Source organism: Diadema setosum, chromosome 21, assembly GCF_964275005.1.
Source record: "Diadema setosum chromosome 21, eeDiaSeto1, whole genome shotgun sequence".
NCBI classification, from domain to species: domain Eukaryota; kingdom Metazoa; phylum Echinodermata; class Echinoidea; order Diadematoida; family Diadematidae; genus Diadema; species Diadema setosum.
Window position 1 is genome coordinate 27,181,795 of NC_092705.1, and position 26,842 is coordinate 27,208,636.

Consider the following 26,842-nt stretch of genomic DNA (forward strand, 5'->3'; position numbering starts at 1 on the left):
GTGTACTTATCATTATTATCATTATCATTATTATTATTGTTGTTGTTGTTATTATTATTATTATTATTATTATTATTATTATTATTATTATTATCAACATCATCATCATCATCATTGTTATCATAATCATTATTATTGTTGTTGTTGTTGTTGTTACTGTGATCGCGACGATGGACTCCTCGAGTGAATGACATTAAGTGACACATTCGATTTGTGTGTGCAAGACTGGTGACTGTGGTTTCAGCTGAAGTAATACATGTACCGATAATCATACTTATGAATGTTTGTTTATTATAACAAGCAAAAAGAGAAATTGGAACCCTTGATAAACTAGAAGACGATAATGTACTGTACGAGCTGAAATTTTCGCGTACAGATATTTTCGCAAATTGCTACTTGGAGGACATTTTCGCTTGTTGTTAATTTCGCAGTTGCGACGGTCTAACTGAATTGCGCGTTGTTATTGACGCGTGTTGTTATTTTCGCGTTTCAAAGAAGATTCGCGAAATTCGCGAAAATAAAACCACCGCGAAAATTTCAGCTCGTACAGTAACCTGTTTGCTCCAATGACGATTCAACAATACGCGTATATCAGATTATACCGAATCGCGGCAGGCCCTGAATTATTGCTTCCGAAATATCTTAAAACATGTTTACAAAAGTGTGCCATTGAGGGTCAGCTGTTATGGCTGGAAGTTGGTTGCCATGACAATGTCTGGAAAAGGGGACAAAACAAAAACAACAATAACAAAATAGCAAACAGCAGCATTCACCAATTGTAAGATCCGTTGTTCCTTTTTACCAAACAGAAGCGATAGCCAAATGGCGGGTTTTCGACGCCTGATCTTCCTCATCATTGCGACATTAACTCTCGTAGTCGCGTATCCTTCCGACGTCGAGCTCATCGAGAACAAGGATGAGGTGATCGTCGACATCGATCCCCTTCCGACCCCAGTGGGCATCAGCAACTTCGTTGGAGTCGGCTACAACATCATCGACGGCAATCCCGAGGGTGGGGATATCTACCTCGGCGGGGTCGACCCCGGTCTCTTGGTCACTCGTCCGATCCTGAAACTGACCTACGACGACAACCAGCTGACCCACGATCGCAGCTACGTCGTGCCCGATCAGGTCGCCTACTCGCCGAGGACGAGCTGCGCCAACAGCAAAACCATCCAGACGTTTTACGGCCTGGAGACATACACCGATAAAATCTCGGTTGACGTTGAACAATCAGGTTCGTGATGCAGTGTATTTCAATTTCAATATCAGTTTCAATTGATTTTCATTCTCCTTTCACAGAACATGAGATAAGAAAATTACAAAATGTTCAGGAGTAGTTTACTACACATTGATTGACTGCGAACGAATTGAAGGCATGTATACTTTCAAATAAAACTTGCTATTAAAAAAAAAAAAACCTTTACACAAAATGAGGGGGCGACTACAAAGTAGTGTTTCTATATCGTGGACACACCTCATATACAATCGACGAAAAAAAAAAACGACTTGGTTTATAATTGAAATATAAAAGCATACGTGTATATGAAAGGGTATAGTAATACAAGTCGGGTACACGTCTTGTGTTGACGTTAAACTTAGTCGAATTTACCGCGTTTCTTTTGAAAAAAAAAAAAAACCCTCCGGGGTTTTATATTGCGATGTAGGTAAGTGCATTCAGGAATTTGTGATATTATTATTAATCAGGAATTTTGTGTGTGATGAGTAAACAATTCTTTTGTTTTTGTAATATTCTCTTGTCCTGTCTTTGTCTGTGTACCTTTGTCGAACAGCTCGCATCAAGGGAGTTTTTACGAAATATAAGTTCTCAAGCAGCTCACGTAAGTTACAAATTCAGTTGAAATGATGTTGCCCCATCTCATCTCAAAGATTTGGTTTCTTTCTGCTTCTCCACTTCAACCCGATTCTCTCCGTTCTTCATCCACTCTACAATTATCACGTGGTCCCCGCACTTGTACCCGTTATGGTGATAGGGTTTTTCTGTCATTTCTCCACCTCCTTGGAATAAACTCCCTCTCTATATTCGAAATGCTGGAAGTGAAGATAAGTTTAAATCACTGCTTAAAACTTACCTATTTACTCAAGACTATTTTGTTATTGTAATACATGTATAGGTAGGCCCTATATGTACATTATTGGTAACTATGTGTGCTGTATTTTATTATAGCTTAATATTTTTTTTTCCATATTTACAATGCGCTTAGAAACGTCTGTATCAAGTGCTATATAAGTGTTATCATTGTTATTATTGTTGACATTATCATTATTATTATTATAAGTAGTAGTAGTAGTAGTAGTAGTAGCAGTAGTAGTAGTATAGAGGAGGAGGAGGAGTGGTAGAAGTAGGAGTAGAAGTAGAAGTAATAGTAATGAGAGCAGCAGCAGCAGTTAGCAGTATAGTGAAATCACAGTATAGGTCATGTAGTATAGTGATAGTGTTGGTGAGCATGTTACTACTGTTAGTAGCGACAGTATAGTAACAGAAGTAGAAGAGTGATAGTACTAATCACGATGTGACACGCGTAGTTTATACGAAGTACCACAAGTTATAGTTGTAGACGCATAGATCGCAACAGTAGGAGAGGTAGAAACGCCGAGATCGTGATATCACTCCTGCTTATTCACTTAAAGTTACATAAAGCAGGAATTTCAATAGTGATGATTTTCTTGATGAGACTGTAGATGCACGACAGAAACTTTTATGATTATTATAATGATAACAAAATTTATACTTATAATAATGATAGTCATCATTATTATAGTCACAATAAGAGTAAAAATGATACAGTACTCATGATAAACTTACTGTATTTATATGTTCCTAATATCGATGCAGGGTACGATGAGGTGAAACGCGGAGTCGAAAAGAACCGCTACGTGTTCTTCCAAGACCGATCCGTGTGCAACCTCGGCCAAGCTCGATATCGCAACGAGCTCGCCCTGTACGAGAAATACCCGCTCGACATCGGTTTCGCCCTGGCGGCCTGCCGACTGCCAATCGCTTACGACGAAACGGCCTACATGCAATTTCTCGATGACTGGGGAACGGTATGTTGTATACAGTTTTTGACAAAACCGTGTTTGTAATCTCTTTCTTGTGTGTTTGCAAATTAGTTTATATGTTTATTTTCTTTTCGTCTGTTATGTATGTATCAGCACGATGAATATTTTCTTCTTCTTTTCTCCTTTCAGTGTCGACCCCTCTTAAACCAGCCTTTGGCTGACGATGGTTTTAAAACCAGCAAGTGGAAATAAAAATTGAACTGAATAGAATTGAATGCAGACAATTGAAAGCGATATTATAGGCATGTAGGCTATTTAGGCACATCCAAACACCTACACATTCATTATGCACACACGTGACCAAAAGCTACACGAACTGTAATGTCGGCTTTATTTCACTGATACTATTATTTGTAGAATTGATTAGCCAACAATGCAATTTCCAAACCTATACTGGCAGCAGATGTGAGGCATGGAACCATCTCCTTTCTTCTACCGACACGGTTTAGCCCCCATATAACTGTTGAGATTCAGAAAACTTATTGGCGAGGTTCTTATATTATTGTAAAATAATGATAATTACTGAAGTAATTTTCGTTACGTCATCTGCACACTTCTGCTTAGGTATAAAGTATAGCTGTGAGATTTCGTTTAGCCGCCTTAGTTAATGATAGCTATATGGTGGGATGAGGCAGGTGTGGCACTATCAAAACCTAAGACTGAAACCAGGAATGACGTTGTTGGTTCAGCGTCTCATCATGGTCTTCTCATCATCTCGCTATTCTCCAATGTCTTGCCTAACATAGCACGTTGTCCTCCAAGTTGACCTGGGAACCAAGACGACAGAGCGTTACGTGGAAGTCAGGGAAGACTTTGTGCACTACGCCCGAACAGAGGTACCGAACTCTTTACTGCAGTTGCCTAGTACACAAACACAAACACATACAGACATTACATGAATATATCTATTATCATGTACCACTAGTACAATGTACGCGTACTAACCAATGTTTGTCACATCAATTATCGATGACATCAACCATACTTCATTTTTGGATGTTGGCAGGAAATAGCACAATGTTTCAGTAAATCGATACGGGGTTTTACTTGTTCGACATTATTATCTGAAGATCAGAACTGATCAATAAATTATCTTGCTGATGTTGCTGTTGTTGGGATAATCATCATTATCATACCCATTACCTAAAAGTGAACATAATTTTTTCTTAGGTTATATACAAGAGAAGCGCAACCACTGCAATATCATAACTATTACTATTATTAACATCATCATTATTAATGAAATCACTATCATTATCATCATTATTTTCTTTTACCAGTAGGCCTATTAGTAGCATTATATTATTACAATGTGTATTAATAATTATCATCATTTTCATATTATTGTCATCATCACCATCTCAACATCACTTCAGTTCAGTTCAGTTCAGTTTAATTTTCCCCCATCAAACAAGAAGTGAAACAAAATAAAGTATGATATAAAGTATGATAGAACAATCACAGTAATTAGTTAATCTTAATCAACATCATACCGATATCATTAACATCTTAATTATATCTTAATTGAACTTAATTATAGTTTTCTTTTGACTGCATAAAATTACCGTTATTTGCGTCTTCAGGTTGATTCCAGTGTCTCGTTTAGAACCAAGGTGTTCACGGGCTACCGTGGTGCCGCCGTCGTGGACACCGACACTCTGGAGGCCGGGCTCACGGGCGGAAAAAAGTTCGGCTCGCAGTTTTCAAACTTCACCAGCGGCGGGTTGGATCTACCGGGTAGGCGTGTGGAAAGTGCTGTCGAAATTACATATCTCGATTTTCCTCGTGCTCTCGACATTTTCAGTTCATCAAAATGTTGATGTTTTGCATGATGATACGAACGAGTTTTTTTTTTTTTAACCTCTGTTGTTGGAAGAGGATGTGTTTATCGAACGGTAACATATGTTGAAACGATGCTCAGCAGAGGTTTATGCTTTAGGATTAGGGTTAGAGTTTACTCAGTTTATATAGGATTAGGGTTATAGGGTTATAGGGTAAGGGTTAGACTTTATAGGGTAACGTTGATCTCAGCGTCCTAGGGTAATAAGCTGAGTAAACTCTAACCCTAATCCTAAAGCATATTCATATCCTCGGTTGAGCATCGTTCCAACATGTACTTCATCGAACTTGGAACTCTCTCTGGGTTTCTTTCTATGGTCGTCGCATAAGTCAGTTCAATTGGAGTGAATATTAACATTTAAATTTCAGCTGAGTGATGCAAAGACGCCATGCCTGCTTAATCGTTATCAGATCACATTGGTTGCCATTAGGAGTACAGTTGTACAGAAAGCCCACTTCCCCTGATGCCTCCATCCAAAACAACAACCACTATAACCACAACAACAACAACAACCACAATAACCACAACAACAACTTTACAAATGGAGTTTTTATGGTGAAAATGAGGAAAGCAATGGGGTCTTTGGTTTGTTTGGTTTGTTGTTGTGTGTTCTTTTTGTCAGGAAGCATTTTCTCTGTAGCTCCTGTGAAAGAAAGAGGAAAGCAGATGGATTCTCACGTTATACATAATTATACATGGCAAGGGTTGCGACATTAACGCTTCTTCAGTGCCCCCTCCCCCCCCCCCTCCCAGGATGCCCTCAACCTCAGGGCTAAAAACTGTGAAGAGTATTTGAAGAGCTTGCTTCCAAAAGGCGCTATATCCATTGAAAAAAATGATGGCTTTAGCACCTTTTGGAAGCAAGCTCTTCATTTGATGGGTGTTGTGTTTTGACCCAAGGAGAAAAGAAGCCGAAGAAGAAGAAGATGATGATGATGATCGGATCGAAGAAGAAGAAGAAGAAGAAGAAGAAGAAGAAGAAGGGAAGAATGGGAAAAAGAAGACGAATGGAAGAGAAAGAACAGAAGAAATCGCCGGAAAATGAGGCGAATAAGACGCGTTTCTTAGATATGATACTACATTCTCATGCGCATTCAATCTGTTGTGGTTTTAGAACCGATCGCTGTTTCTCTGATCGGAATGCACGAGGTCTTCGACAGAGACTACTGGCAGCAGTACCAGGACCTGATCTCGAGCCGGGTCTGCACGATGGACTGGATGAGGGCCCGAGACACCGTTCAGAGCAACGTGGAACTCGCTCTCAACAACTACGCCGCCTGGAGGGGAGTCGAGCAAGCCGTCGGTAGGTTAGGCTTTTTTCGATTCGTTTACGTTCAGTCCTGGCGTTCAGTTTAGTTCAGTGTATACTAGTAAATAAGTACATTCCATCAGCTCAGTTCATTAAACAGTCTATTCAGTCTTGTTTCCGATCAGTTCACTTTTAGTTCGGGGCGGTTCACTGAATTCACTGTCCCGTCTGTTTATCAGTTAGATTGCCATATCATAATTTTCATCTAGCAACAGAAACACTATTGTTTATGTTTTTTACTGTTGTGTTATGTCCCTCTACGTGCCTCTACACGTACTCTCCTTGCACTTTTTTTTTGTGTGTGTGATAAGCACAACATCGACTAGCTACGAGAGCCTTTACCACTTCTACAATCCTACTTAAATCCACACCATCACTCTCCGACTAGATATACAACCTCTTCAATTCCATTTCTTTTGGGACAAACGCCATCACTTTGCGTGTCGTAATATGTTGTCTCATAGGCCTATCCGACCGCTCTTAGTCAAAAGCCTGATACTTAACTTATTATTTTTGTCATTATTCTGTGGAATAATGACAAATTTGCATCTATACGTCACTTTTATGATATACCCGATCCTGTCTCAAAGATCCCGTGATTGCCATTCCTGTCACGTGGCCGAAGGGAACTTACACTCTTCCGAAACCTCTGTACGGCTGTCCCAACACTCACATCGGCTGGGCCGAAGGCTGGCGCTTCCATGATACGGAGGACACTGCCGCAGACAACAGGTGGAGCGACCCGCTGCACCTCCAAGGGAGCCGGGCGGCGAGCAGCATGGACCATTGGTTCTGCTCCAAGACCGTGGAGGAGGAAGATATCTTTAACTGGCCGTTCCAGGACGGTCTTTACTGCGTGGCCAAGAAGGGCTCCTTCTGCCCACTCGGTAAATCAAACATTTCTTGGTGTTGATACATTATTTTAAACATGATGGTCACTTTAAACTTAAGTTAATGCAGAGAGGTGGGTTCACCCCATCTCCCTGCTAAACATCATTGCTCCTTGGACAAGGAAGTTCTTAATAGCCCATTGACCACCCCTGGCTCAATCAATACTTTAGCCAGCGATAAGGATCACATCTTTTCACAGGGCTTGGCTGACTGAGGTTTCCATTATTTCAAGCAAGCTGCTTGTCTCACGTACGCTCTCCCTTCCGCACGTTTTGAAAGGACATTGTGTGATGCTTTTATTCATCTGTTTCATAGTTGAAAAGGGTATCTAGTTGTCTTTACAGTTGATTTCTTCTAAACGCATTAATAGTGTACGGAGGAAAGGACAATTAACTTGCTTTTGAATATATGACACATTTAAATGACACCATTCAAGTTCTACAAAATGTCATACAGTCGAGTCTTGCCTTAAGTTTATAATAATCTGTATTTCCACGTGCAGGAATGAACGAAGGATCGGTTTACTGGGATGACGAGGACACTTCCAACGGCAACAAGCACGACGGGGAGCTCCCCAGCGGTGAGTACACCACCAACACCCGCATAGACTACTGCTGCATGGACGATGGCTTCGCAACCAACCCGATCTTCCTACCTCCCGATGAACCGTTCTACCTCCAAAAGAGGAACCATCAGTGCCAAGAGGTAAAGCTCTGACAAACACTTTACAGTGGAATCCCGTTATAACAAAGTCCTCGGGACCGGCGCAGTTTTCTTTCGATATAGTGGACTCCCGCTATTACGAAGTCCTCGGGACTGACAGTTTTCTTTCGTTATATTGAAATTTCGTTGTAGCCGAAAAAAATAAGCAATAAAAAAACACACACACACACAGAAGTGATAATGTTGCAGCCTGAATTTTTACGTCGTTGTAACCGGAATTTTGTTTTAACCGTGTCTGTGATAACGGGAGCGCACTGTACACGCACGCACCCACACACGCACACAATAAAACCACAACTATACCCTCTGAAGGAGTGGATGCACGTCACGAGCTCGACACCCACTAGTCATATAGCCCACGAGTCACACAGTCCACGAGTCATAAAGCCCACGAGTTAAACATCCTATTACGAGTCATACAGACGAATAAGGCCCTTGAGCTCAACACTAGGCAAACTAGGCCCATTGTCTTGGATCTTTTTTGCCCAGTGTCGAACTTGTGGGCTTTATTTACCTAGTGTCGAGCTCTTGGGCCTTATTTTCCTAGTGTGGAGCTGATGGGTCTTTCTCGCTTAGTGTCGAGCTCGTGGATTGTATGACTCGTGGGTTTTGAGCCCGTGGAATGACCCCGAAGAAGTGGCCCTCGTAAGATACGCCCGATACGTTTCGTAAAGTGATGAATCTATCAACAAAACGCAGGAATCGCAAGCAAACATGTTCACTGACCACTCAATCTACCTGGCCTTATTCTCCGACAGGTTCACGGCATGACGTATACCGAGGAATGGTTCCGTTGGGACACCAACGACCAGGCGAACGGCGACTGGGTATGGGGCTCGTACCCCTACCAGGGACGTACGGACAACATCGTCTTCGAGTACTGCTACTACGAGCCCGCCGAAATTGACGGTGAGAGTTGGACTATTGCTGCCATCGAGTACCACTAATGTGCCTCAACGCACCGAGATCCTCTCTATGACACTACGGATCAGGGACAAATTTCTTCAAAAAGTTGATATGATAGCCACTCTTGCTGAAATAGCAATTGTCATGATAACAATAAGAATTCAGCTTCCCGATTGGCTGTTGCTATTGGAAATTACCATTCTAGCAGGGGTTGCTATCTTGACATCTTTTATTAAATGGGGGCCCTTGTGTAATACTTTTCCGGCGTTTGACAAGTTTTACACTTTACCCCACGGTTGCAACTTCATTATCACATGGGTACTACCAGGGAGGTGGAACCCATCACCCCAGTGCTACAGTGTCGATATATCTTTTCAGGTGATCAGGCTCGATCAAAACACATGCCATTTTTGAATTTTCGATGCTTCTAATAATTAGTCATATTGAGAACATTGGCACAAGTAGGACCCTATTAGGGAAACAGAACAGCATTTGCACGCATTCCAAGAATGTACATTACTCTATGGTAAACGATATTCGCATGTCTCTAGCTTGCTACCAAATGTGAATTCAACGATGAAGATATGATTTAGATGGAACCTGATGTGCTTTGGCCATCACAAAAATTGTTAAATGGATCGGTCCTTCTCAGGACCTGATAGTTCTCAAAGAATGACTCAAAGTGGTGGATGGCTTTCATAATGCCTTTAAATTCAATGACGCTTCTAGCCGAATTGTCGAGGAATATGAGTCGTTCATCTTTACTTTGGTAATTATCAATACAGTGTATTAAATTTCCATGGATGTTATTTGACTTTAAAGGGGATGGCTAGTAACTGATTATTTGCTCCGTCACTGTACAGGCATGCTAACCTGGAAACATTAAACTGCACATTACTTGAATATGAGACCGTTCTGAAGCAAATAATTTTCACACAACAATAGATATATAATGTACTCTTAATGAATCCCACAAGGATAGGAACAATCATCCTCCAGCATTCCCACTGATTCCCACTGATCAGTTACTAGCCATCTCCTTTAAGGAAAATATGAGAGAACACCGTGATAAAGTAAACCAGAACCCTGTCGTATCAGATGAAAACAAATTACTTTGAATAAAATATGAAAATCACAAAGCTGATAATGGAGATGATATTATTATTCAAAACATAAGTGATGATGATTGTTACCATGACGCCGGGGAAGAGGGAACTAATGTAGGCCTACGTCACGACAGTTACGACGACGCTGATGATGATGATAACAGCCAGAGCAAAGAGAGGAGCGATCTTGGTGGCAATGATGATAAAAGCGAATAACGGGCATGATTGTAATGATGATGGTGGTAGTAGTGATGGTGATGATGATGATGATGACGAGGAGGAGGAGAATGGTGATGCGGATGATGGTGATGATGATGATGATGATGAATCGATTTCGAAGATGTTGTGCAGGGTAAAACAATGATACAGATAGAGGGTATTACAATACTAGTGACTTGGGGTGATATTGTCGCAGATGATGATCATGATGAAAGGGACAACGGCATCGGCGATGAATGGTGATCAGTGACTATTGTGACACATACGAATGTGTGCAATCATTTCTTTATTATTTAAAGTGTTGCATTATGACGTACCAACTTTGTCAGTGGTGATTGTGCTGCGTGTAAGTTATTTGTGTGTATATATACAAAATAAAAGGAGAACTTGGTCATAATTATCTGGTTTTTCTCAACCACACACCACCAATGCAATAAGGATTTTGTTCACATTATGATAATGCTGATACTACGAGCAGAGTAAGCTCATTTTTCAGGCAGACTGTTCTTCATCAATGCTCCAGCTAGCATAATGTGACAGCAAATGAGAAACCGAGAGGGAAAAATGAGGTCGTGAGAAGAAGAAAGAATAGAGTGAGATTGTTCCAAATCGTGTTGAAGGTTTGGTAAACGCAATTGAAGGGTCTGAAAGATGAACCGGTCACGACAGAAAGATTTTGTTATTCAGTTTTCTATTCAGTTTTCAATTCAAATGTCAATTAATTTTAAGACAATTTTAGTTCACGGAAAAGTTATACTAGTTTTGACTTGAAGTTGATATTACACGAAAGTCGCAGTAAAAACATAATTCATGAGAAGCGGTTCCCTTGCAACCTAATATTTACTTCGTGATGAACAAGTTATATGTTCAAAACTAAACAGCAGTATTTGGCGAAGTTTTCTGAAGAAAAAAAAAAATCTCATTGCTGAGGCCATCAACAGGCGATATCTGTAAGCACACTAACAAACTTAAGAGAATTCTTTAAATGATTTTCGTTCTCCCTGCTGGATGAAGATGTAAAATGAGGTGAAATTTGACGCACAACGACATTGAATCGAAATGAGAGATACTACCATTAAGCGTGGAGGACATCATATCTCGATACATTGGGACAGATGTTACGCGACTAGTTCATTGCTCATGTGAGCAAATTTGAGATTCCAGATGTTTATCTGTAAGGTCTGTGTGTATGATAAGCAGTAACAATGGTATTATTTCCGTGGAGAGAAATGTTCAGACATCACAACCCAGGATATCGCCCTGGAGCGGAGGTTGTCTGACAAGGGGTTTTCTGAACATTTGAGGAACGAAAGGTATCACAACCCTGACAACTTTGCACGTCAATTTTCATATGCCTTAAGGTAAGATAGGTACAGCGGGTTACAGTTTGTTCTTCCAAAGGTTTGTTATTCAAAAGGTTCGGTAATCAAAATTGATATAAGGTTCGTTATTCCGAATTTTCGTTGGTAAGCTCCTTTCTTTCATTTTCGGATCAACGAACCTAATCTTATTTTAGGACTATCAAAGCTTGGAAGTAACGAACCCAATTTCATTTTCGAATTAATTCACATCTTATAGTAAAAGAAATCTGAGTTTTACGGAACGATGAAATAACGGAATAATGAGCCTTAGGAATAACAAACCTCATTTCATTTTCGGAATGACGAACCATTGGAATAACGAATGGCATTTCATTATTGGACTAACGAACCTTCACAACAACGGACCTTTTGCAATAATTAACATGATTTCGTACTGCCATTTCATGAAAACGATTAATTCTTTCAGTCCAGGCGGCATTACATTTTCGTACAACATTGATAAAATTCTATGCTGGCGGTCCTTAGATGGCTAAACTCTACCACAGTCAGGCTTGGAATTGTGTTTGATTTCTCCTTGCACAGACCAATCATCATCTACGATTTATGTAGTATGTACTCTTACACACCAAATGCTCTTTCCTATTTGTTAATTTATTTCTGTTGTCTATAGTCAGAATTGGTTGGTTTAATCTTATGATAGTGTTTGATAACCTGTTGAATGTTTGGGTTGTTTGCCTGTATGTTAGTATGGCTTTTGGGGCTTGTTTGTTTGTGTTTCTGTTGTTGTTGTTGTTGTTGTTGTTTTTGCAATGTATAGGCCCACAACTCTCAAGGAATCAACTTTGATGATTATTAAGGCACACGAAGATAACTCTATAAGTACAGTAGCTCAATCTGATCCATTCACTCCGGTCAGGCAGCGTAATAAGCCACAATGCTTGTCTGTCGCTGGTCATGCGCACTTGTCCTCTTCGGGGTAATGACCGCATCCATCGTGGTCGCACTCCCATACACCGAGATCAGTGACGATATCGAACCCCAGGCCGTCGGCGATCCAAATCCCACGCCCGTCGGTATCAGCAACTTCGTCGGCATCGGCTACAACATCATCGACGGAAACCCTGAAGGCGGCGACATCTACCTCGGCGGTGTCGATCCGGGACTCCTCGTTACTCGACCAGTGCTCAAATTGACATACGACGACGGGACGCTGACTGCCGATCGCGAGTATGTCGTACCCGACCAGGTCGTCTTCACGCCGCGATCGAGCTGCGCCTCGGTGACCACCCAGCAAACCTTTTACGGGATGGAGTCATACATCGAAAAGATTTCGGTCGACGTCGAACAATCAAGTGAGTACATAGGAACAAAATGATGTTCCCCTAGATTAAAAAAACATTGGTGCTAGTTTCATTCCGGAAATGAAACTAGGTTTGTTATTTCTAACGTTTGTTCTTCCGTTATTCCGTAACACCCAAATTTCCTACCTAGATGTGAATTAATTCGAAAATGAAATTTGGTTCGTTACTTCCAAGGTTTGATAGTCCTAAAATAGAATAAGATTCGTTAATCCGAAAATGAAAGAAAGGAGCTTACAAACGAACCTTCGGAACTACAAACCTTATTTCGTTTTCATGTGCGTTCCGCTTTCCAATAAAAATGACCAAAGTAAGGTTTCATTTTTTTCTGCTTGGTAATGATGTATTCAAGTATGATTCCACAGATTTAAGTTGTAATCAGAAAGATTTCATATGCAAGCTTTCAACATATATATATATATATATATATATATATATATACATATATATATGTGTGCGTGTGTGTGTGTGTGTTCAAATTATATTTGCACATTCATACGAATGGGAGATTTACGAAGTGACAACGTCATGTCATTCGTATATTCAATGAAAACACATGAAATTTGATATTCTATATTTTTATTTCATGTCCAATTTTGATGGAACTTCATTTGTTTGTTTGTCTGATTGTACAATATTCATTCCATTCAATGAAATTCCGCCAGTTTTTTTCCAATATCAAACCTTAGACGGAATTATTAAACAATGTTTAGTAAAAAAAAAAAAAAAGTAGTTGTTCCTCTTTACTTTACAAGAGATAATGTTACCGCGGTTTTGCTTTTTGTTTTTGTTTTTGCTTTGTTTTTGAGATCATGACTTGGAGTCTGCTTAATCATGATAATAGCTCTAGTAGTATGACAATTCATTACAGACAGCTCCCACGTAATGGCATTTTTTTATTCCTTTCACTTGCTTAGCATTTCATAATTGATACATTTTGTAATACTTGTACTTATAAGATTTACAAGAAGAACACTGGCGGTAAATTTACTGATTTTAAACAATCAGTTGTCGAAGATATCAACTTGATTTACAATATTGACTGGTATATCGATATAAATTGATTTCGTCGACGACGGTTTTTGTTACATTTCTTAATTCGTCCAAGTTATTGTTGCAAAGATTCTTGTCTTACACAATTAGTGTAAATAAAACTTATTTCCTGTATTTAGGTCGCGTTACCTACATATTTGGGAAAGCGAAGTTTACAGGGAGCTCTCGTAAGTATTACATAATCTCATACAGTATGAATTTCTACAAACTGTTCGTTTGATTATTCTAGATCTATTTTAGATCTATAGAATTCGTCAAATGCTATCATCCCACACTATTTCTGTCCATAAACATATTTGTAATTGCTCAAACAATCCGCAAGTTCAGACAAGGTTTTCTCTTCCCCACAAAGTTTTAGCAGATGACGATTGCAGATGGAGGTACAAATCGCAAAGTAGTTACGAGTACTGGCAATCAGTGACGTCATAATGATTTCATTCTGCATGACACGTGAGGAATTCTAAGACTATAATGAAATGACAGTAATCGAGATGGTTAATGAATTATAAAGCCTTGTTATATTAGCCGAAGGCCTTTAATATGTTCTTTATCAGATTAAACGATTTTTTTTTTTTAGATTGTCCATTTTGCCGACTTTTTGAGCAAAAATTTCGGTGTATGTAGAATTATGAATTCTAAGACTTAGCCAAAAGACCATGAGAAAATGGAAAAACACAAAACGTGAAAAGTACCCTCTGTAGGTAAATCGTGTGAAAAAAAAAATAGTATTAACGCCTGTGTATATGAAGAGCTTGCTTCCAAGAGGCGCTAAATCCATCAGTTTTCAATGAATTTAGCGCCTTTTGCTTGCAAGCTTTTCATATATATTTCGTGTGTTTTGCCCCTGTCTTAATATTGTTTTTTTTTTTTGTGCTTGTGTAAAAACTTGTCATCCCTGAAATTTGATGATGAAACTTTGGTAAGAAAACATTATTTTCTAAATATTTGTTTATGTTTTCCCTCAGGAATTTCAAAATGATAATTAGTTCCTTGTGAACTATGAGGAACAGGCAGGATTTTATTTTAGTGATTTCAATTAATCAAGTTAACACTTGCATATCATAGAGGCGAGAAAAAAGTAGTAGCCACCATTATGATCGCTTTATTGGAAACTTTACTTTCTTTCAATGTCGTAAATGACTTCATACACCTATGTGCGAAGGTTACGATGAGGTCAACGCAGAGGTTAATAACCAGCGCAGCGTCTACTACGAAGACCGGACCGTGTGTAACCGTGGACAGGCACGCTATCGCGACGAACTGGCCATCCACAAGCAATATCCACTCGACGACGGCTTCGTCGCTGATGTCTGTCGCCTGCCAGCGTCGTACGATGAAGACGTGTACATGAATTTCCTGGATGACTGGGGAACGGTAATGCGTGTGTAAACTGTGCACTTATTTAATGTATTTTCGTATTTTGTCACAAAAGCGTTGCGGTGATAATGTATGTTGTAAAAGTATCTCTGGAGAAGAAATGAGCACGTTCGTTTTGTGGAGAACTAGATTCCAAAGACGAAAAGAAAATGCATAATTATTGACATATTGTACTAAACGCTTACCTTATCATAATCTTGGAACTTACATCCTACAAGCTTTACTTATTAGTAGGTTCCTCATATTACACATCATGTCCTTATACATTATTTGTGTAATTTTATCTCATATTGACTGTTGTGTTAAATGTGTGTTTTGTTTTTTTAATCAAATGGAACATGAAATGTGTACGAGATGTGGAATAGGGAACAAGAATTAAAAAAAAAAACATGAAAAGAAATATATAACATAACGCGTAGCAGTCAGTAAGCACGCGTTTCTATACTACACTACACTTCACTGCGAATGAATGATGTCTGTGGCATTCTTTTTTTAATATACCAATCCTAGTAATACTAGTACATCGTAGTCTGTGTGAGTCGTGTTGGGATGATTTCGTCTCCTTGCGTAAGACAAATGTATTCGCTATAGGGAGCACCGTGTGGGTAAACCGTGATATCGGGCTAATTACTAATCCATTGTATTGTGGTATAACTGTTTTTCACGCGAGGGGGGCACCTCGAAGTCAATGAACTACATTTTTAAGTGGCGAAATCTTGCGAGGAGCATGGGAAAATCAGAACGTGTTTCATACGAAACAAGTAAATACAGTTTTAACTTTATTTTACGCCTTTCAGGTGGTGATAAGATATCCTCAGTCATTAAGAATTTTCCCCCCAAACGCGATGGAGATTAAAGAGCTATTACTGAGATAACGTCGAGGAATAATTGCAGGTTATGAAAAGGTTAATCATTTGGCTAATTAGTAGGCAAACAAAGCATGACAGTACGGGGTATTGGCGGAGTCTATTCAAGTAAGACAACATTCTTCATTAAAAACATCAATGAAATGAAATTGAATTGAATTAGATTGGATTGTTGCAAGTTATGAAAGGATATAGTCATTAAATTTTGGGCAGGCCTAATTAGGCCTACCGAATAATAGGCAAATAAAACGTGGCAGTACTGGACATTTGTGGGACCTATTTTACGTGAGACAACATTCTTACAAAATTTCCCTTTACGTGATGTGTTTAATCTTTTTCTTCTTTTTTTTAATGAAAAATATGAAATACATTGAATTGAATTGTTGCAGATAATGAAAAGATTAATCACTTGGCTAATCAGTAGGTAAATAAAGTATGGTATGTCTAACATACGGGGGCGTGAGAGGGATCTCTTCACATGAGACAATTTCCTTACAGAACATTCCCCTTGTATAATATGCATCATTTGTTTTATAAAATTTGATAATGAATTGAATTTTATTTGAATTGGAATTGGATTGTCGCAAGTTACGAAAAGTTATGTCATTTGGCTAATTAGTAGGCAAATCAAGTATGGCAGTACGGTCCATTGGTGGGATATATTCACGTGAGACTATAGGTTCTTTCAATCGCGCATTTGTATGATGTGCCTCATTTGTTTTGTATGAAAATGATAAAATAATATAAGATATATAAAATGATGTAGCTTCTCGTCATTTTGATAATATTGTTACGTTATTTGATGTACCAAGTCGAGTGGTATCGAGATGTTGCGAATTTACAAAGTTCTTCTCTTTCTCCATTGAGTCTCAGTCCAACCTGTCACAAATTTTATTTTTTGAGGTGTATTGGGTCAGGACTTGACTCTCTCTCTCTCTCTCTCAAAAAAAAAAAAAAGGGTTTGAATGGGAGTCATATTCGTAATTGATTTGGTGAATGATATCCTTTTTCTGCAGCATGTGGTGACGCAAGTGGACCTGGGCTTCAAGACGACTGATCGCTATCAGGAAACGAGAGAAAACTTTGTCCATTATGCTGAATCCAATGTAAGTGACCTCTCGCCCCCCCCCCCCCTCCCCTAATTGCAACTCTCTGGCTCCCCTCCCCCCCCCCCACTTCTCTCTCTCTTCTTCTTCTTCTTCTTCTTCTTCTTCTTCTTCGTCTTCTTTTTGTTCGGTTACAGTTCGTTATTCCGAAGGTCCTTTAATCCAAAAATGAAATAAGGTTCGTTAATCCGAAGGTTTGTTAACCCCAAAGTTTAAAAAGGTTCGTTATGCCGAAGGTTCGTTAATGCCTTAGTGCGCGCATTTTATTTTCGTTTATGGATTAACGAACCTTCGGAATAACAAGCTTTACCCATTTTGTTTTGGTATCTAAAAAATATGCTATCTATCCACCTCCATCTTCTATCTTTGTCTTTCACAAAATAATCGTTAACTTTACCATCACCTGATGTACGTGTCAACACACACGCATGCCACACACAGTGTCACGTGTGTGTACGTGTATAAGCTTATAGAATTGCCAAAATATTTCACACTATATGTAAACATAAATCTGTTTCCTATGCAAGGAATGTTTACGCGATTAATCAATACTTTAAAAAACTACTCAACCGGTTTTTATATCTCACATCTTCCTATAATTAAAAAAAAAAAGGAATTAAAGGATAAATTTTGAACCGTCTCCATGATGCAATCTGCAGATATATTTTTGTCATGTCTTGCACAGTGCATTATAAACTGCATGTCGTCTCATTTCCATCGAAGGTCGACGAGAGTGTGAACTTCAAGAACAACCTCATTCCCGGTTACAGAGGCGCTATCGAGGTCGACGTCGAGGTCTTTGAAAGGGGGTTGACAGCGGGAATGAAGTTTGGGAGTCAAACGAGCACCTTCGCCACAGGCGGGGAAGATCTACCGGGTAATTAATAGTTGTTGGATTAAATCCACCTGCACCCCTCCCCCAAGCCACCACCTCAAAAAGACATAAGGGAATAGATAGATAACTGATAAAGGAAGAATGAACAAAAAGTGTATGTGAATGAAAATTTTAAGTGGGACCTACGCTCGACAAGCTTGCTTCTAAGTAGGTTCCATCATATTTCGTTAGCATTCATTCTCAGATTCCAACTTTCATAGATCGACCACTATGTTCTATATGTTTGCAATACTCTATCATGCCTCCTAGTTGGATATCATGTATAATTTCATTTTGTAATATTATGTCTCCTAGCTGAATATCATGTATTATCTAATTTTGTTATATTTGATGGGTTTTTTTTTCGTCGAGAAATATGGAAATAAACTGAAATTGAAATTGAAATCAAAAATAAAAAAGAGTACGTTACCAATGTGAGGTATTTGTACAGCAGTAGTTCCGCGCAAACCATTGAGTTCAGAACATTAAAATGAATAAAATTATACATTCCATATTTTGGAAAGGCCTTTTATCATTGGTATATGATTGATAATGCACTTTAAATCTGACAGCCCAGTCGACGGGGCAAACTCGTATAAAGGGCGATATAATAAACTAGGTAAATTGAGATTCCCCCGTGTCCCGCTCTTAGAACCGATTGCGGTGTTCCTGATTGGCATGCATGAGGTCTTCGAGGAAGACTACTGGATGCTGTTTGATGATTACGTCAAGAGAGGTCTGTGCTCCTCCTCCTGGTTCCAGGACCTCGATACGTACCAATCCAATGTGGAGGCGGCGCTCAATGGTTACGCGGAGTGGAAGAACGCCAACGCTGAACCAGGTAATCAATCAGCCATCCAGAAATGTTTCTGTTCAACTAAAGAAAATGATATTGACCGGAGTTATCGCATAATATAGTTGTATCATCCTTTTTGCCAGTCGAAGATGTGTCAAAATATTCTGAATACCACTGACCAACAAGTGAAACAATATTTCGACTTCTCCTGAGGCTTTTCTGAAGAAAAGCCTCTCATATCATGAGGATCGTCAAAATAACGCCATGAATAAGATATGTTTCAATCCTCTATTTCTCATTCAGCGCGTCCATTCAGCATATACAATTTTCTATTACGACTGTTGTGAGATTATCATAGAACAGGTCATTTAATACGATATTTTGGTCATCTACATAGACATGAAAAAATAAGCAGTTACCGGATAAGCCACAAATGTGTTGATCAACCCAAATGCATTTTATCACAACAGATCCCCTGGTGGCTATACCTATCGCCTGGCCCCGTGGAACCTACACCCTACCAAAGCCAGTGGCTGGATGCCCAAACTCGCACTTCTCTTGGAACGAGGGATGGCGTTACCATGACACCGAGGACTCCTTTCCGGACAACCACTGGAGCAACCCATTGCATCTGGAGGGGCCGTACGCCAACAAGAACATGTATCAGAAGTTCTGCTCCAAGACTGTGCAGGAGGCGGACATCTATGGCTGGCCGTTCCAGGAAGGACAGTACTGTGTTGCTAAGAAAGGTGCATCCTGTCCGGCAGGTAAGACTGTCAGATCTGATCAGTCTGTCCATTTCAAGGCATTTCTTATCGGTATTATTGTCAAAGCACTTTTTCTTCATGACCATCATCATCATCATCACCACACTAATTCTAGACTGTTATGACTATACTGATGTTTTAAGTAGTTGTTATATTCGCATATCTATCATCGTCATTGTATCATAGCCGAAGTAGTAGGTCCTAATAGCAGCAGCAGTAGTAGTTGCTGTTGTTGTTGTATCATTATGACATGATGATATGAACTGATAATACACCCTTGTACATGTGATAGTGGTAGTACATGTATATCGATAATATCAAGCGTTTGAACCGTGCATCAGGGGCAGCCAGTTCAGCGATAGCGGTTTATTTTTTTATTTTTTTCGTATTGTGTATGTATTCTTTTTTTTTTTACGATTTCAAATTGATTCATAGGCAAGAGAAAGATACTTTTGACTTGTTGCCACAAGTATCTATGTACGTGTGTGATGGGGACGTTGCAATTCCCCATTCATCCATGTGCTTCCTTTAATCGGATGCCTAATATGTGGATAATGCTCCTGTCTAAATCTAATCACACGACAACATCTCAGGTCTTTCTGAGGGGTTCGTGTACTGGGACGACGAGGATACAGCCAACAAGAACGACCTGGGCGGGGACGTGCCGGAGGGCATCTACGACTCCAACACCCGCATTTACTACTGCTGCAGGGACGACGGGTTTGCGTCCAATCCCATCTACCTCCCGACTGACCAACCGTTTTTCCTCTACAAGCGAAATCACCAGTGCCAGGAGGTAAGCCTATAACTGATGCTGCAATATTACTTTTAAGGGATGGTACAGTCTTGGTGGAGATGAGAATTTGGCTTTTAACTTTTTGCGAGATTAAAAAAAAAAAAAACTTATGAAATTATACAGAGCATACCATTTTAGGAGGAATTCAAAGTTTATTTGATGGAAATCGGGTTTGGAATGACTGGACATCCAAAAACAAAGTAAAACAAAGCGACCGTAAGAAAGGTGGGTCCCACACTTTATCAGAATCGCTCTGTTTTGGATATCTCAGCCATTTCAAAACCAATTTTCATCAAATAAACGTTGAATTCCTCATGGAATTACATGCTCTTTCATATTTCATAAGAGGTTTCTCATTATCTCATCAAAAAAATGTTAGAAACCTGAAATTAGGTATCAACCAAAACTATACGATCCCTTTAACCCTTTCTCTGCCAATGAGTCAATGTTTTCAAATTTCGCGCGCATGCCTTTGGGCAAGAAATGAATGTGGCACATTATAGGGTAAGGAATCAATTTTACGTCTGTTAAAGTTTAATCTGAAAAACGAAGATAGAAATCTAATTAGCACTAAACGGTTTAGAACAGTCAATATGAATATGCAAATGAGTTAATGATGTCATCCCCTCTTATTTGCTATATTGTTTGTACGAAAAATCTTGAAATTACACATTTTTCGAAAGCTAAATACTCAAGTCTGAAACCAGATGTATCTAATTGATTATTGTTTTGAATTCATTCAAACAGGACTTACAATATGTGTTACACTTTTGTCGCATAAAAATGAGATTTTTGGCTGTCTTTTTTCACATACACAATTAATGAAAAATTATGAGGTTACGACATCATTAGCATGTTTATATCAACTGCTGGTGCACTCCTTTCACACTTAGCAAATTTCGTAGTATGAGAGGTCTCGTGGGTGAAATCCCGGTTAAAATGTCGGCCAACCTTACAGGAAACATCCCTGGTAAATCTCCCGAGTGTCTTACGTCCCCGGGAACTCCCGTGTGACATTGTTGTTTACTAGGTAGTGAAAGATTCTACGAAATATCTTGTGGCCGTATAGTTTAGTTAGAAAGTTTGTTTGGTTTTTTCCGCGGGTGTTCCATTTTGATTCCCCGCTGAATCTCCCGGGTGATCCCCGAGTGACTTCAGCGTTAAAGGGGTATGAGGGTAGTGCAATAAGGTTAAATACAAGTAGGCAATGAGTAGCTAACCTCTTTAGGGTATCTAAGTGCAAGGATGGCGTTGGCACAATCTGTACCCAAAGCCTCTTGATTTCGCCACACATCTTTGTGGCACATAATGATTACGTAATATCAACCCTAATTGCGGCTATTACAATCCTCTGAAGTCTGTTCCTCTGAAATACCACTGTCATCATTGTGCAGAAATGTTTATAATCAAATCAAATCGATTCGATTCAATTCATTTCAATCACCCAATAAGCGTGTTACAGGAAATTAATTGCGGGATTCTTACATACGTTGATAATACGAAATAGTAAATCATAAAATGAAATTATAAATACCTGTAAAAACATACAACATCAAATTGGAAGAAACAATCGTATAAGAACGTGACATAAAACCGATTCAACTCAATCCAGGACAGACTACAGCAAAGTCAACCAGAAACAATGACACAAAACTGCGTAAATGATGACAATAACTGCATCAATGATTATGGCTGATGAAAGAATCATTAAACACCTCTCGATATCCAACAGGTTCACGGAATGAGAGTGACGGAGGAGTACTTCCGGTGGGACACGAACGACACCTTCAACGACGACGATGATGGTGGGTCTCATCCTTACCAGGGTCATAGCGATAATATCATCCTCGAGTACTGCTACTACGAGCCCCTCGACGCCTGAAATCTGCCCCGAATCGTAGAAGATGATGTCCGGCTCGTAGCGTCTTTTCAAACAATTTCTGTGGTCCCAAATATAATGAATACATTACGAGATACACGTAAATGCAAGCGTTCTTTTGACAATCATTTCATAACCCTTTGGAGATGATGATATCATTAGAAATGACTCGGCATATTGTTTGATTGCATGTAGATATTATTCTAAGTGATGCTATAGGTCATGTAAAATGATCATGAATCATTATTATCAATCTTACACCGTAATTTGTTTCAACATGCTGTTTGAGACTGAAATACAATGCATTATTTTTTCGCACTTTCTTCAATTTCTGTAGGGATATACACTGTGATGGCCGACTTATCCTCAGAGAATTTACCCCATCGAGCTAGTGGTAAATACGTGTAACCCTATGCCATTTATAGATAAGGAGCAATTATGTCTTCCGCTGAACTTACGACATTAACTGTATCTACGATATATTGTGTAGGTAACATTCAGGTGACCTTTACCTCTTTGGGATAATTCCTCTTTGAGGATTATCCCTCAGGTCCATCCTTTGGTAATGTCATGTTAAGAAATATGAACATAATCGTGTATAAGACGATTTTCCTGAATATAACATTCCTTTTTCAACTTTCATACAGTCATTAAAAAAACTATGCATTGCAACGCGCGATAGTGGGTAAGTAACATATTACTCACATCATGGAGATACTGTATAGCTACACACTCACATGCACTGGATGATACACTCTCGTTTGTACGCTGGTGTCGTTTTCTCTTCCTGTTTTTCATTGGTTGTCCGTAAACTTGTGTTAAGTCCCTCATCATTCTGTCTTCTTTCCTCTATTTAGATCCGGCAATAGCTCAAACTGAAAGTTTCCTGCATTGTTTCTCCCATTGTTTGCAACTATTTTACTCCCCCACTGCCTTTTTTTTTTCTTGGCTCCCTCAAAATCTTCAAAATGTATTGATTGCATTATCATGTAGGATCGTACTTTGCAACATTCCTCTTCCATTACGTGTATATCAAAATGTAATAATATCAAAATATATCAAAATGTAATACTGTGTGTTCATGTTTGTGTGAAATAAAATGCAGAAATCATATCAACTCAAATAATGAAACTGTCACTTCTCTTTATAGAAGCACAGTGTTTGATTTGGTTGGTTTTATTTCCCGTCATAAAAAAAGACATATAAAAGAAATGACTTTACAAATATACAAAGTTTACAGAAATACAATGTTTTACAAACATTTGCAAATAAGAGAGAATTAATATCATTGAAAAGTAAAAGTATGAGTTTACAGACAGAGAACATAAACAATAATAACAAAGACAGGGTAATAGATGAGATAGAGTAAAAACGGCTGGAAAACCCATATTCAGCGACACTATTACAGAGTCACAGATTTTTAGATGATTCTTCCCGCTCTATTTTGAAGTTTCTGCATTTGGTCAAGAAGTTGCCCGCGTGATGATTGAAACATAATGTCTGCATAATCTATAGATGAGGTAAAATAACCGTTCGATATATGAAATTTAGATGTTTTCTACGGATAAATTGTAAACGACGAAGAAATGAAATCATGCGACCAACCTTTTGACACAATGATCAACATGAACATCCCATTTGAGTTCGGCATCAATATAAAGGCCCAAATATTGTACACTCTGTACTTGATTTATCACAGTCATGACCTTTAATGCTAAGATCCAATTTTTTATACCTTTTAATCATATGCCGGTTCCCAATTAACATACTTACAGTTTGATCATAATTAATTTTCCATTGAAGGACGGATTTTAAGCAATTCAATTCAATCCAATTCAATTACGGTTTTAGTTCCATCCAACAGAAAGGTAATGCAATACAAAGTATACATTAATAAATCATATATTAACAGTTTGTGAGCAATGCAGATCATGAAGTTTTATGCAATATATACTATATATATATATATATATATATATATATACTATGAACGAATTAATAAACAACGCATACTTTGCAATGGTAACAAGAAGTAAATAGGGCCTAAAAAATCGAAAAAGAGTGATCAATACTGAAAGGCGGAACTTGTAAAGCGTAAATCAAGATAAACAAAATGCCAAAGTCATGTTAAATATCAAACCTTATGGCCCGAATTCACGAAGGTGGTACAAACGAAACCATGGTCTAAACCATGGACAAAAACCATGGAGCGCCAAGTGTCAAACGGAATATTTCGTTACGAAATTGGTCATTTCGTCGACAAAATGACTGTTTCGTTAACGAAATGTTAACTAAATGTTCATTTAGTTACAAAATGTTGTCATTTCTTTACAAAATAATCATTTCATCGACGAAATGACTGATTTCGTAGCGAAATATCCCATGCGACACTTGGCATTCCATGGTTTTTTTCCATGGTTTAAACAATGGTTTCATTTGTACCACCTTCGTGAATTCGGGCCTATATGTTTGTTTTATGTTATAATGTTTGTTTTATGTTTGTTTTATGTTATAAGTGCTTGTTTATGTTTGTTTTATGTTATAAGTTTTATGTTATAAGTGCTGTCTGGGGCAAATTATTTGTATAGGGCCCCATTTCTCTCTCTCTCTCTTCTTTCGATCTTTTAAATAACAACAACAACTATATGTTTACAGTAAAACTATTTTACGACAAATGTACATGTTGCAGGTATAGTTTAAAAATATACTCTACATACACTTGATTTGATGTTATTTCATGCAAAGAGAAGATATAAACTTAAAATGGAATAAATATTGCGTCACTGACATTGTTCATTGAGATGGTCATTCATAGTATTCAATTCAATTCAATTCAATTCAGATACATCCATTCCAGTCATATCAAACATAAAGTACAGGGGTACACGATGGCTATACAGTACTCTGATGAGGTGTGTATGTCCCGAGAAGTTACACACAGGTAACTTGTATTGGGATGCCCTGATATAAACCACAGGAGAATATGAAATCGAAAGCAAAATCGAAAAAGATGTCAAGTAAAAAAAAAAAAAGTTCAGATTCTTTGTACAGGTTTACAGAATAAGGGGAAATCGTTGTTTTATGGCATCTTCCTTTTCCTTCTTATTTCGCCGAACAAAGCAGAAAGTACCATCATGAAAAATGTGATGCCAGATGCCACCTGCGTATGTACGGTATATACTTAGATATTGTGCAATAAGGAAGTATTATCAAATGAAAAGTGAACTCTATACTCTTCTCTGGATAGATAATATCTTACAAAATAAACAGATATGACTGACGGAAGATGACTGTGTTCTATTACATGTATCAAAACGTAGGATGTCATCTCTATAGACGTCTTGTCTGTTTTATCCGAACACAAAGTCATGATTCATTACCGGTGACGGTATTGCAAGGTTTGTCTTTCACACTAATGGGACCTGTGCAGAGAACAGGATCACATAATCATCAAAGTGATATCACATTTCAAAAGCTTGAGATTATCTTGCGAAATTTTTAAGTAAAGTCTCAATCCGAAGCGATCAGAAGTCCTCATTTACCTACTTTACCAAAGGAAAAAGCGCCCAACTGGATTCTAGTATCGCCATGGAACAGTCACTTGTCAGTCATCTGCGAATCGCGTCTCGGTGGAGTGTCGGTGCTGCGGCACTGGCACTGTTGTGCTGTATCGATAGGTTGTGTGGTGGCAATGAAGTCCTAGTTGCCAAAGTCCTCAACGCAGGTGGCAACCTGTCTCTGGAATGTCCAGTCGAAGAAGAAGCAACTTATGTTTATAAATACCGATCCATCCAGAGGAATGCTTCAACCTCTTGGCAAAATGTAGCATATTTTGGTCTTGGCTTTCCGGCATACCCAAATGGACATATCACACCTGACTTTAGCAATTATACGCGACTTTCCTTGAGACTGATGAATGCAGCCCAACCCACTTATAACCTAAAAATCGTGCACGCTCTATCTAATGACTCTGGTAACTACAAACGTGAGACTTCTAAGATGACCACAATTAATTTCCTCGTTCGAATCTTGACCTGCAGCTGCTCTTTGAACCTGAGTAGCGAGGGGCAGCACACGGGTTATGGTGAAGTATTTTGTGATATTGTCGGTTTAAGCGAGGACGAACACGATGCAGCAGTCATCACTATCAAACATCAACATAACCAACTCAAAGCCGGGAAATTCAATTTTACCACTCAGCTGGGAAAACTTGAAGAGGAAATCGATGTTACGATAACTCTCAACCCATCGGTGGAGCCGGCTACGATTCGGTGCGACGTCGATGGAGACGATATAATCGGTGACAACGATGTCAGAGGTCACAGAGTTGTCATCATCGTCGCTGTCATCGGCATACTAGGCTCACTCTCGCTGATCGCAATCACCATCGGTATCGCGTATCGCAGGAGGAAGAGGGTAGGCTTACAGAAAAGCAGCAACAGTTTATCGTGTGCAACATCCAGTGATATTCGGAAAAAAACATGCGAACCTGATCATCTCGTAGATGATTACATGATCGTTAACACACTTTACGGGAACAGTGAACCTCGCTCTCCACATGATCTACCCT

At 38.9% G+C, this 26,842-nt stretch overlaps 1 protein-coding gene across 1 annotated transcript; it reads left to right on the forward strand.

The window, feature by feature from the left end:
• The first annotated feature begins 822 nt into the window (after positions 1-822).
• LOC140244446 (uncharacterized) lies at positions 823-22,275 on the forward strand. Its single transcript, XM_072324086.1, has 18 exons — positions 823-1,237; positions 1,794-1,841; positions 2,858-3,069; positions 3,831-3,920; positions 4,668-4,821; positions 6,039-6,227; positions 6,824-7,120; positions 7,627-7,829; positions 8,606-8,762; positions 12,330-12,752; positions 13,931-13,978; positions 14,974-15,185; positions 17,071-17,160; positions 17,884-18,037; positions 18,687-18,875; positions 19,301-19,597; positions 20,191-20,393; positions 22,126-22,275. The coding sequence occupies exons 1-18, from the start codon at positions 823-825 to the stop codon at positions 22,273-22,275; spliced, it is 3,531 nt and encodes a 1,176-aa protein (XP_072180187.1).
• Positions 22,276-26,842: the final 4,567 nt, after the last annotated feature.